Here is a 13,219-nt window from a genome sequence, read left to right as displayed (position 1 = left end):
TGTCATGGCTATTTATGCGATGCTCCGGCAAGTGCTGCATGCTCTGCGAAGAAGCTTTTTTAAAGGTTTCTGACTGATTAACTAGGTATTTCATGGGGCTACCACTCGTGTCCCAGCTAATTTTGTGGTAATTATTACCGTATTTACACGATTGTAAGTCGACTCGAATGTAGGTCGACCCCCCAAAAATGGCACCTCTCAAAAAAAAAAAAAAAAAAATGCCAGCGCCGCTTAGAAAATCGTATCACAAAGAGGAGCTTTTCCGTCGACCCACACGGCGGCTCTCCACAAGAGTGGTGCGCTCGCGGTATGCGCGATATTTGTTAAAAAAGAAAAGCTTTTGTATAGGCACCCGGAATAACCATGCGCCGTGGGTTGAGCGGGAAAAAACATTCGCCGCGAGATGACAACCATCGAAGCAACCGGCAGCGGCCACTGCCGCCACTGCCGCGCGATACCAAAACAAACATGGCGGCTGACGGAAGCGGCCGCTCGCGAGTTCTTTTGAGCGACTAACCTCCCACCATCGCGTTCGGAAGTGTACTGAACAATCTGATATGATTTGGGCTACGTTAGCGCCGCGCATTGAATCAAGGGATTTGCTAATACTCATTTTGTTTATTAGAGACGAATAAAACGCTTCTTGACGCGTTTTTGCACGCAATTCGTGCGCGGCGACGCCCGCGTCAACGATTCCGCGCGCGCGCGGCAGCTTCTACTGGTTTTACCTCGGTATTACGGTATTACGCGTGACGAGCGCGGCAGTGGGAGAAGCCTGACGAAGAGCGCGCCTCCCATTGGGGAGGCGGCCTCTTCATGCCGGCAGTTTGAAAGCGCTCGGGAGTCGGGACAGCTGGCTGGCGCCGCCGGAGATGTTTAGGCTTACCACGGTGGCGGCGCGGATGATGCTAGTGTCGTTTTCGACCACATTTCTCCTTTCCTGCTCAAACGCCTTTGTTTGTGCCTTCAGTGATATCTTAAAGTGCGGTTAGAAGCGGTCGCGGAAGCTACGCGCACCTCTTCGCGGCTGGTGACGCCGCCATGTTGCCGCCGCCGATCGCGTAGCGCGCGCGGGTGGCATTCGCGGCAGTGTCAGTGCGGCGCATTTTCGCGAGCACAAAACGCCCCATGCGGTTCACACTTTAGACCAGAACCATGGGAAAGAGGGTGCAAAGCTGTCCCCAACTCGTAGCACCCCCGATTTCTCGTTTCTCTTGCCGTTACTAGCGGTAGACGGTTCGATTTCGATTCTAAGTCGACCCCCCAACATTGGATTGTCATATTTGAAAAAAAGGGTCGACCTACAATCGTGTAAATACGGTACACATCAAAAGTAAATTTGGTCGAGGTGAAATTTGAGTGTAGTTGGCCTTTAAGCAACAATTTGTTCACAAGGCAAACACTTGCCTGAATCATTGGCCCCACCTGTCACCTAATTTAAAAGCAATTAAAGCGCTTACTTTTGTTTTTCAGGAACAGGTTTAGTGGCTTCTTTTTAATGAACAGCTTCTAATCTGCAAGTGAGGTTTCTCTCTGAGTCTCAAGTTACCTGTGTTATCCTTTTTCTTTTTCCTGTCATTTGTGTTTGTGAATGCAAACCCATTGTTTCTTTTCCACACACAGATTGTCTAAACTTGGTTGTCACTGGTTATCCTTCCTCCTTTCCTATGGTTTTCTTTCTTTCTCGTTCAGATATATTTTGCAGAATCCCTCCCTGAATCCATTTCTGAAGCAGCTTTTCTCTCAATGGGGCATACTGACGATAGAGCAAGAAATATCCTGCTCTACTTTTTTTTTTTTGCATCCTACACCATAGTGCCGATGGACGGAGAGAACTAGTTCAGGCTTATGAACCATTTGATGTTTTGTGTGTTAGTCGAGACGTGCAGCGGTCGTCGTTAAAAGGCTTCCCCAGACCTCGATCCCAAGTGGGCTAATGTTTCCCGCGCGCAGGCTGTGGACGGAGCTGAAGCTGGAGCCCGAGCCGGCGCTGTGTGAGCGGCTACTGGCCGACGTGGGCCACCCGCAGGCAGAGACGCGCGCAGCGGCCGCCCACGCGCTCAAGGCCCTGCTGCAGGCCTTCCCGGACTACCTGCACGACGTGCTGCTGCAGCTCATGGACGCCTACCGCAGGCACCTGCAGGTGGGGGGACCGGTCGGGCTCCGTCATTGTTGCCATCCGGAGTTGCTCGATATGCACCAGTTGCGAAACTCCCCATAGGCCCCAGGTACCAAAAGCCAATCCACGGTTGGCCCCCCTGTGAATAAGGCAAACAGGGATAAGCATGGGGAAAGTAAGGCCCCTGCATTTTCAAAGGTAGCACCAACTCCTCCTCTCTGCGCCGTTTCCTCCTTGCCCTTTGCTCTCGGCCGCCATTAGTGAGTGACACCCACCGGGCGCGCCGCCCGGCTTCTTCCATTTTTGGGGTAAAAAAAAGTATTTTGTGTCTGGAATCGTTTTGAGCAAGCTGCCAAAGGGTAGTTATTTCAAACTGAACAAAGGCAGATGTTGTCTTCATGGCCCCTTTGAGGTACAGTGTAGACCGCTTATAACGTATGTCGCGGGAGCCGCAAAAATCCGCACTATAAGCGGTACCGCACTATAACCAAAACACGCGCGAATTCAACCACATCGCCACCTATCTCTCAAGTCAACCTATATTTATCATCACTCAAACGCACAGCACTTAAAAACGAAGGCACGGTCTATATTTCGTATTATTTTTCACATCAGCCGCTGCTGCAGGGCAAAAGCGCAGTCTCACAAACGGCGAGAGCGGCTTTAACTTCCGTTGTGTTTGTTTTGAAAGACCATGGCTGCGTTTTTAGCGTCTATGAACAGACGCCGCAAGACGTGATAAAAACGCCCGCGGGATTTTTTTTTTTTTTTTTTTTACCCCACCTTGCCGAAGGCGGCAGCTTATCAGCGCAACGTACTGGTGGTGGAAATCTTCGGCTTCGCGCGGCTCGAATGTTCGGAAAGGGAAAGAGCGGTGGCTTATCTGCAACAACGTTCTAAAGCGTGAACCGCGTGGTAGATTTGGTATCGCGAAAACGTGCAGTGCACGCCAGCGCGGATACAACTGGCGTTGTGTGGGCGGCGCGGTAAGAGGCGGCAACATGGCGTCGGCACTGGCCTTGAAGCGGTGCAGGCAGTTCCAGTAAGTTCCAGCGACCGCTTCTAACCCATCGCTGAAATGCCGCACGGGGCGCAAGCAAAGATGCTCATGCAAGAAAAGAGCTAATAATGTGGGCGAAAAGTGGAATATAAACTGCCATCCACGCTGCTTGTGAAAGCGCCCATCAAAAAATACCGCGGTGGTAAGCCTAAACATCTCTGGCGCGGCTAGCCGGCTCGGAGCGGAGCGCTTCGAATCTCCCGCCATTAGGTACGCGTCTCCCCATTGGTGCAAGTCGTCAGGCTCCTCCCACTGCCACGCGAAGCCACCGCGAGCGCGGAATCGCCGACACGAGCACGAAAAAAAAAAAAAAAAAAACCAAAAAAACTCGCGCGCAACGCCGATGTGAACGATTCGTGCGCGAAAACGGACCATGCGGTTCACGATAAATAAAATCAACTTGCCGCGCGCGGATGGGGAGTCTGTCGCTATCTTCCGAGGTGCATTAAGCAAGGACAGTTGTGGTTATCAGGTACGCACGAACTAAAGGGTGCCTATTTTTTTTTCTTTGAGTGTCTACGTTAGAGGAGGGGCAAGGGGTGCACGCTGCATCAGATGGCCGATTTCATCCTTTCTTTTTCTTTTGCTACCCTAAAATGATGCCTCAGCTGCGCCGGTAGATAAGCAGACCCGCCGAAAAACCGCACTATAAACGGTATTGTGCTTCGGCCAACCGCATCTTAAGCGGTATGCTTATGCATTGAGTTCTATGGGAGGCAAACCGGTGGTCGCAAAAACCCGCGTTATATCCGGTCCCGCACTATAAGCGGTTACGTTATAAATGGTCTACACTGTATCTTGAACGGATTAATAAATAGAAAAATAACATCTCAAGGCTGCAGACTTCCAGTCTAATGAAAGTGTTTCGCGCAGCGTCCAGAGCCTGTGCGGGACAGCTTTGGCCGGGTGGTGGCCGAGCGCCCGCCGGATGTGTGGGAGCCCCGCAGCGGTGTCGGGCAGGCCCTGGCGCAGCTGGCTCCTCTGGTTCCCTCGGCCGTGGTGACGGAGCTCATGGAGTTCTACGTGCAAGAGGCCCTAGCCGACCCCTGCCCCGCCGTCCACAAGGCCCTGCTGGACGCTGCCACCGCCCTCGTCGACTTCCATGGAAACGTGAGGCTCGTTTCTTCCTCGTCGCGTGGCGGGCAACCGCGCTCTTGTTTGCGGATTTCACTCTTTTCCTCATTGGGTTGGCTTTCTTACAAGAGTACTGGGCACAAAATTTCAAAGCTGAGATAATTATGTAAAAATCTTTCTTTGTATTTGGAGATATCTCCCTTAAAGTTTCAGCAGTATAACCATTCAGTATAGCATACTTTAACTCTTTCATGACCGCGCCTATTCAAAATCGTTCAATTTGAATGATACTTTGGGAGCGCCGTTTCATTACGTTCCAGGCATTACTGGAACAAATAAAGCCGTTTGGAGTTAGATCAGAAAATGCCCTTTCAAAGTCAGTTTTGTTTTCATTTTTGCAACAAAAACCGGATTTTATGACACGCGTTTGAATCACCTGGGTTTGGAGAAGGGGCGTGGTCATCGCACGTCACTGCTACCAAAGAAATGCGTGCCACTCGTAATTACTAATTACTCTGCATCAGCATTTCATTTTTTTTTTATCAGGGCATGAATGGTGAATCAGCAAACTATTTTCAATCGTCAGGTTTGTACTCTGACAGTAATAATCCCTGAAATCAGCTGAAAATGTCGAGCAGTGCCTGTTTGCAAAGCTGCTTTATGATTTTAGGCAGTTTTATTGCCTTTGCGCACGTTGTTCTAAGTTGTGTTGTAGGTCTACTTACCACAGGACCATTCGTGAACAGTTTACAACAGTTTTGGTTTCATTTCTGCATCGCAAAATTCATTTAGCGCTGCTACGTGAACGTGAACAAGCATCAACCGCGGAGTTCTCTTTTCAGCTTTATGCATGTTTTTCCGCATCGCGTACTTGTCCCAAATGTTATGCTGGCTGTAAATACAAAGTCAGTCATTGACGAGATGTTTCTATGCTATGTGGGGGCAAACTGATGCCTCTGATAATGTCAAACCGCCAGATTTCTTCCAGGGAATCACCTGAAATTGCAAATTTTGAAATGGAGGTCGGGCTTCACTGCGTGGCACGAGCACCAAGCGAACTAACATTTTTTTTTTTGTATCTGACAAACTGTTCCGCGCAAGTCGACATTTTTTCTAGGGCGTATTTTTGAAATGTTTTCCTACAAAATGTATTATAATTTTTTTGTACTACAGTTAAACCTCGATGTAACGAAGTCGGTAAAATTCGTAATTTACTTCGTTACATTGAAATTTCGCTACATTGAAATTCGCGGTTATAATGAAGTGTTCATCCCGTGAAGCGTTTCCTGAAAAAGAAAACGTGGCGCGCATACACGGCCGGCGCACTGTTTCTGTTTCTATCGGTGCTTAATCGTCTACGCGGGCATCAGCGTGATCCGCATGGAGCGTTTTCTTCCCGCAAAAACGCGCCCCTCAAGCCCCCGGCGCACTGACGCAGCCGCGGAGACCACCCGCGCGATGCGGGTAGCTCCAGCGACCGCTTCTAACCTCTCGCTGAAACGCAACTCGAGGGGCAAACGAGAGGGGTATGCGAGAAAAAAAGCGGATAGCGTGGGCGAAATTTTCACTGTAAAACGTCATACGCGCCGCTTACGAGATCGCCCATCAAATATCCTTCGCGGCGGCCTTATCGTCTAGCCAGCCGGCATCCCCGAGCTAGCGCTTCGAAGCTCCCGCCATAGGGTGCGCGCCTCCCCATTGGCGAAACCATGGCGAAACCATGGCGAAATTGGTCAGGCTCCTCCCACTGCCGCGCGCAGCGCGAGTCACTTCCCGCCGCCGGCACGCAATCGCGGACGCCGGTGTGAAAAAAGAAACGCGTGTCCAAGTCACAAATGCTTGCTGGGACGACGAAACCCAACAAGCATGAGCGAACTCGAACGAAGTGCAAAGCGGCGGCTTGCGGCGGCGGCGGCAACGCCAGAGGCGATTAGGCTTACCACCGCGGAGGATATTTGATGGGCGCTTTCGTAAGCGTCGCGTGTCACGTTTCACAATGAAAATTTCGCCCACGTTATCCGCTTTTTTTCTCGCATGCCCCTCTCATATGCCCCTCGAGTTACGTTTCGGCGAGAGGTTAGAAGCGGTCGCTGGAGCTACCCGCATCGCGCGGGTGGTCTCCGCGGCTGCGTCAGCGCGCCTGGGGCTTGCGGGGCGCGTTTTGCGTTTTTGCAGGGAGAAAACGCTGCGTGCGGTTCACGCTGATGCCGATTAAGCCGTAGACGATTAAGCTCCGACAGAAACAGTGCGCCAGCCGTGTATGCACGCCACGCAGTTCGTAGGCAAGGGACTTAATCAGACTCCATGGCAGGCTGCATCCGCGGCATTGGGCGGCCCGTGTCGCCGTTCGCGTTTTATTGGGACCCCATTTCGGTGCTTGCGTCTCCCAAAATCTACTTCTACAACTTAAATATCGTGCCTCGTTCTCCATGAAACTTCGTTACATTGAAATTCCGGCAAACGGGACTTCGTTACACAGAGGGTGAAAATACATGGTGTGCATACACTTGAAGTTACAAATAATTCTGCGGTTCGTTACATCGAGGGTTTCGTTACATTGAAGTTCGTTACATCGAGGTTTAACTGTACTAGTGGTTTATTGTACACAACTCTTTTTTATCATTTTTTTCGACAACGACAAAAATTTTGATTTTGATATTTTTTTCGCAACTATGATAAATGAAAACATTTAATTGAAAAACTGGTGTTATTGGAAAGGCTGTTAAATAATCTGCATTTTGTGCTCCTGTAACTAGTGCCTAACCAATTTTTTTAGCAGAAAAAAAAAATGTTTTCTTGGACGCCTAAAAATTGGTCAATTTTCCCGCGGTCACGAAAATGTTAAATCTTTGCGTGCAAGCGAAGCTGAGAAGGGATACCCTTTCGACATCGGCGTCAGCACGACGCGTTGAGCGCCTTGCCCTGAACTGCCGACGTACGGGCTTTTGAGACATAGCCAAGGCACTCGCTGTGGTTGGCGCACACTGCTCCGCCTTGTGTGTTGCGTCACGGTTGTCGGACTGATGTCATGCCGCCCAGGGTGCATGCGACCACGGCCAGTCTGGACACGCTCGTTTAATTTCTCGAGCGTGCTCATCCATACTGGCTGTGGCGGGACGAGAACGGTGACATCAAGAGCGCCTTCCTGTCATGGCGGCCACCTTAAAGTTCGTTTCGTCAAAACTGAAACTTACACGAATAAACAGGCTGTAAGCAATTATTTACGCTGTGGGTGACAATTTAATGTGCCATTCTATGATTACTGGGCCACCCGCCGCGGTGGCTCAGTGGCTAAGGCGTTGCGCTGCTGAGCACAAGGTCGCGGGTTCGATTCCCGGCCACGGCGGCCGATTTTCTGATGGAGGCGAAAAGCAAAAACGCCCGTGTGTACGAGATTTCGGCGCACGATAAAGATCCCCAGGTGGTCAAAATTAATCCGGAGCCCTCCACTACGGCGCGCCTCATCGTCTGCGTTGCATTGGCGCGTTAAACCCTACAATAAAATAAAGATTACTGGGCCAGTGGGCACCCATAGCAAATATTTTAAAAAATATATAAAGAAAGAAAGAAAAAACATACTGTGAAGATTTTGTCAATACTCCTTTAATGGCGAAAAGTGAAATGGCAGGATGTGCCTGAGGTTGAATTTCCCGTACTCCCCATTGTATGGTGTGTCTCAGAGCTCAAGTGTAATTTTGGCGCGTTTTCATGTTTGAGCCCTTAAATTGCAAGAATGATGAGAAAAAAGGGCAACATTTAAATGATAGATACAGTGTAGACCATTTATAACGTAACCGCTTATAGTGCGGGACCGGATATAACGCGGGTTTTTGCGACCACCGGTTTGCCTCCCATAGAACTCAATGCATAAGCATACCGCTTAAGATGCGGTTGGCCGAAGCCCAATACCGTTTATAGTGCGGTTTTTCGGCGGGTCTGCTGATCGACCGGCGCAGCTGAGGCATCGTTTTAGGGTAGCAAAAGAAGAAAGAAAGGATGAAATCGGCCATCTGACGCAGCGTGCACCCCTTGCCCTCCACTAACGTAGACACCCAAAGAAAAAAAAAAAAAATAGGCACCCTTTAGTTCGTGCGTACCTGATAACCACAACTGACCTTGCTTGATGCACCTCGGAAGATAGCGACAGTCTCCCCATCCGCGCGCGGCAAGTTGATTTTATTAATCGTGAACCGCATGGCCCGTTTTCGCGCACGAATCGTGCACATCGGCGTTGCGCGAGTTTTTTTTTTTTTTTTTTTTTTTTTTTTTTTTTCGTGCTTGCGTCGACGATTCCGCGCTCGCGGTGGCTTCTTCGCGTGGCGGTGGGAGGAGCCTGACGACTTGCACCAATGGGGAGACGCGTAACTAATGACGGGAGATTCTCAGCGCTCCGAACCGGCTAGCCGCGCCAGAGATGTTTAGGCTTACCACCGCGGTATTTTTTGATGGGCGCTTTCACAAGCAGCGTGGATGGCAGTTTATATTCCACTTTTCGCCCACATTATTAGCTCTTTTCTTGCATGAGCACTTTCGCTTGCGCCCCGTGCGGCATGTCAGCGAGCGGTTAGAAGCGGTCGCTGAAACTTACTGGAACTGCCTGCACCGCTTCACAGCCAGTGCCGACACCATGTTGCCGCCTCTTACCGCGCCGCCCACACCACGCCAGTTGTATCCGCGCTGGCGTGCACTGCACGTTTTCGCGATACCAAATCTACCACGCGGTTCACGCTTTAGAACGTTGTTGCAGATAAGCCACCGCTTCCCTTTCCGAACATTTGAGCAGCGCGAAGCCGAAGATTTCCACCACCAGTACGTTGCGCTGATAAGCAGCCGCCTTCAGCATCGTGAACACAAGGTGGGGCAAAAAAAAATCCCACTGGCGTTCTTATCACGTCTTGCGGCATCTGTTCATAGACGCTAAAAACGCAGCCATGGTCTTTCAAAACAAACACAACGGAATTTGAAGCCGCGCTCGCCGTTTGTGAGACTGCGCTTTTGCACTGCAGCAGCGGCTGATGTTAAAAATAATACGAAATATAGACCGTGCCTTCGTTTTTAAGTGCTGTGCGTTTGAGTGATGATAAATATAGGTTGACTTGAGAGATAGGTGGCGATGTGGTTGAATTAGCGCGTGTTTTGGTTATAGTGCGGTACCGCTTATAGTGCGGATTTTTGCGGCTCCCGCGACATACGTTATAAGCGGTCTACACTGTATTTGAAAGTTGAACATGAAAATCCAGTTAAAAATTAGCCACATGGCTTCTTTGACAGATGGCAAGAATTGAAGTTTCCGGTACCTGCTGACTGTTCGTAGGATAACTGCTTAGGCTAGATAGCTCAGTGTTGGTAGGCGCATAAAATTATTTAATTATTTGTCCGTCAGTTTACTGCCATCTTCTCGCATTTCAAAAGCGTGCCTCAGCTGTTTGAGGGGGAAGTACCACGGGAATTCGTAATAACTAATGAAACAGGCTAGGTGCACATGGCCAAGCTTCAAGCACTCACCAGTTTCCATGTGACGAGGGTACTTCTCTTCTGCCACCTTGATGTCCTCTTTTGAGCCTCAACATTTCCCTTCCCCACAAGTCATTGAGGAGTAACTTGAAGTCGATTCTCGTCTCCTTCCCGCCCTGTGCGCAGAGCAAGGTGAACCTGCTGCTACCGCTGTTTGAGCACTTCCTGGACAAGGCCCCCCGGGACCGCAGCTACGACCAGGTGCGCCAGAGCGTGGTCATCCTAATGGGCACCCTCGCCCGGCACCTGGACAAGGACGACCAGAAGGTCAAGCCCATCGTCAACCGCCTCATCGACACCCTGGCCACCCCCTCCCAGCAGGTACTGTCCTCCTCCTTCCCCCAGCACAGAGCGTAATCTCGTCTCTCTCTCACTCTCTCTGGTTGGGAGTAAACGGGTTCCTTGGCGTCCCAGGTGCAAGAGGCGGTGGCCACCTGCCTGCCACCACTCATCCCGGCAATCAAAGACGAGGCGCCCGTGCTGGTGCAGAAGCTGCTGAACCAGCTACTCAACTCGGAGCAGTATGGGGAGCGCCGGGGGGCCGCCTACGGCCTGGCGGGGCTGGTGCGCGGACTGGGCATCCTCTCGCTCAAGCAGCTCGACATCATGAACACGCTCACCGAAGCCGTCCAGGTACTCCTCCCTTCTCTCCTTCGCATCAAGAGACACTTCGCTGAGAGCGAGCGAAAAAAAAAAAAAAAAAAACTCCTCCTCCTCCTCTTGGTCGTGACAGGACAAGAAGAACGCCCGGCGCAAGGAAGGAGCCCTGCTAGCGTTCGAGATGCTCTGCTCGGTGCTGGGGCGACTCTTTGAGCCGTACGTGGTGCACGTGCTCCCCCACCTCCTGCTCTGCTTCGGCGACAGCAACCAGTACGTCCGCGAGGTGGGTGTCCATGATGGCGGCGCCTTCTCCTGCGAGGTTGCGGCTGCTGCGTGCGCGTCGAGCTTTCCCTGCTCTCATCCAGCCACCCAATTGCACAAATGCTGCCTAAAATTTCCCGGAAGATGGAGCCAACTTTGTCCACCTGGTGCTTCTTCTGGAGGAAAGCAAGGAAGAGGAAAGAAGCTCAGTTTCAAACCTGATCTCAGTTTGCTTATACAGTCGAGCCTCGTTATAACGAAATTGAAGGGGTGCGGCGATTTTCTCGTTGTAACCAATATTTCGCTGTAGCCATAGCGGGCGTTTATGCAAATATTATTGGACGCTGTACTTGCCCAAAACAAATAGCGGGTGAAATTGCGTCGCGCCGCATGGTGGTACACAACAAAGTAACCGCATTCTGAAGATAAAAAGGAACTTTCGCGCACCTACTTTATTGCAGTGCAAAATACGTAACTCGTATGTCAAACAAGCTTAGACGCAAAGAATTTCGTAATTGGACGTTAATGCATCTGTCTGGTACAAACGACGGCTCGCTCATCTTCGTGCCCGATGTGACGGCTTTTGTCGCAGCCGCCTTCACGTCTAGTGTCTTTCGTTTTCTGCCTGGCGCATTCATGCTGCTGAAATTGCGTGCAGCGCGGTGAAGGATAAGGCTGAAACAGCAAAAAAAAAGGGGGCAGGGGGAGGGGAAGGGGGGGAAACCGCAGCTTCTGTGGTGTGCGTTGGCGAGTGACAACAGTTGCAGGCGAGCGCACCGCCGCTGTGTGTGCGGCGTGCATTGACTGCGTGCCGTGTGCAGCGAGAGGAAAGTAGGAATGGCTTCGCGGGTGCAGCAGCGTCCAACTTTGCGCGCGTTGCAGGAGCGGGCATGGTGGGAGTTTCGAGCTGCTAAAAATACAGTTGTCGCCTTGCGCACTGTCTAACCTAAGCTAACCTAATATAGCCTAGCCTAAGCTAATCTAACCTAAACTAATATCTCCTAGCCTAGTCTAGCCTAACCATAGCCTAACCTAACATAACCCAACCCAACCCACCGTAGCCTGGCTAAGCTAAGCTGAAAATTTTGTGCTGCTTTTTACCGTGCACAGTGTGGGCTGCATGCGTAGTTAGATAGGATGGTGTTGTCAGTGGGGAATGTTTTCCCAAAGAGGGACGCAAGTTTTTTCATCGTTAAGGCCCTTGAAATTTTTCTTCAACAAGTTTCATTATTCATCAGCCAATGCTTTTTGCAAGTGTTGGCATGTGTAACTTCTGTCCCTTAATGGAGGGTGTGTACCTTTCGAAGAGTGTATCGGGTGCGTCCCCACGAGAAACAGCTGAGCAAAATGTGAGCTCAATATGTCTGTCTGTTAGCTGGCTCACAATGAAGGGCCAGCTGTGGCTCTCTGTAGCTAGCTCTACATGTCAGGGCAGGTGCTACCATTTATGGAGGTTGGAAAGAGAATTTAATATCTTACAGCATTTTATGGCAGAATTTAGACGGCTCACTTTTTTATTGCTTTTTTCTCAGGCCACGGACAACACTGCCAAGGCTGTCATGAGCAAGCTGACTGCACACGGTGTCAAGCTCACTCTTCCCTCCCTGCTGGCTGGCCTCGAAAATGACCTCTGGAGGACCAAGTCCGGTAAGATCACACGGCCGTGGTCATATGTGAAGGAGTTTCTGGTAGGGGTGTGCGAATATTCGAAACTTCGAATATTCAATTTGAATTTTTTGGTATTCGATTCGATTCGAACGACACTGTTATTGTTCGAAATATTCGAGCCACCCAAAACTAAAAAAATAAATTCAGAGCGTGTCTCAGAAGCAAAGTCGCGAAGCATATACAATGCGAACGGTACGTGCTTTTGCCCACTGTATCGGTGTTTATTCATAGTTACAGTGGACTCTCGATGATACGATTCTGGGGGTGTGAATTTCGGGATGATACTAATTTCCGAAAAGTCCCAGCGAAATTGCATTGTTTGCAATGGGAAAAATTTCGGCTGTTACGAATGGACCTGCGCGGCCCGGCGGAAGATACGAACGAGCCGGCGAGGCACCCGACTGCCGAATGAGCAAGTGACGGCTCTCGCTCCCCTGTTTGTCACTCTTCGGCCGGGCTGTTTTCTGCTCGCGAAAACGCTCTGCGCACGCCCAATGCGCGCTGACACCGCCGCGAAACCAGCCCCACGCTGCGCGCGGCACGGCCGGCGGCGTCAACATGGCGTCGGCTCCAGCCGCGAAGTGGCGCAGCCGCTCGAGCGATTGCTTCTAACCGCTCTTTAAAATGCGGCTGAAGGGAGACACGAAGTTGCTTGTGCGGTAAAGGAGCTGATAATGCATGCGAAACCGGTACTATAAAACATCATCCGCGCCGCTAGTGAAAGTGCCCATAAAATATTTGCCGGGGTGCTAAGCCTAACCATCTCCGGTGGAGCCAAGCCGGCTATCTCGATCTCATCGCAGTCAGGCTCCTCCATTCTGCCGCACACGTCGTGCGTCATTTTCTGACCGAGGTAGGCGCTACCGCGGGCGCGAAATCGTCGATGCGGGCGTGAAAATAGAGCGCTCGCAGAGCTGGGCGAG

General features: G+C 50.9%; 1 protein-coding gene across 1 annotated transcript in view; it reads left to right on the top strand.

The window, feature by feature from the left end:
* Window positions 1–13,219, top strand: part of L(3)80fj (lethal (3) 80Fj) — a 140,807-nt gene that overhangs the window by 72,203 nt on the left and 55,385 nt on the right. The window contains exons 28-33 of the mRNA XM_077677967.1: window positions 1,954–2,143; window positions 4,053–4,289; window positions 9,894–10,088; window positions 10,182–10,400; window positions 10,501–10,650; window positions 12,161–12,275. Of these exons, the coding sequence (XP_077534093.1) occupies window positions 1,954–2,143; window positions 4,053–4,289; window positions 9,894–10,088; window positions 10,182–10,400; window positions 10,501–10,650; window positions 12,161–12,275 (1,106 nt within the window). The remainder of the gene's footprint in view (window positions 1–1,953; window positions 2,144–4,052; window positions 4,290–9,893; window positions 10,089–10,181; window positions 10,401–10,500; window positions 10,651–12,160; window positions 12,276–13,219) is intronic.

Source organism: Haemaphysalis longicornis, unplaced genomic scaffold (genome assembly GCF_048455015.1).
Source record: "Haemaphysalis longicornis isolate Haplotype H1 unplaced genomic scaffold, Haemaphysalis longicornis Haplotype H1 scaffold_7, whole genome shotgun sequence".
Taxonomy (NCBI): domain Eukaryota; kingdom Metazoa; phylum Arthropoda; class Arachnida; order Ixodida; family Ixodidae; genus Haemaphysalis; species Haemaphysalis longicornis.
The sequence above is the reverse complement of the archived record's forward strand: the minus strand, read 5'-3'. Positions and strand labels throughout refer to the sequence as shown.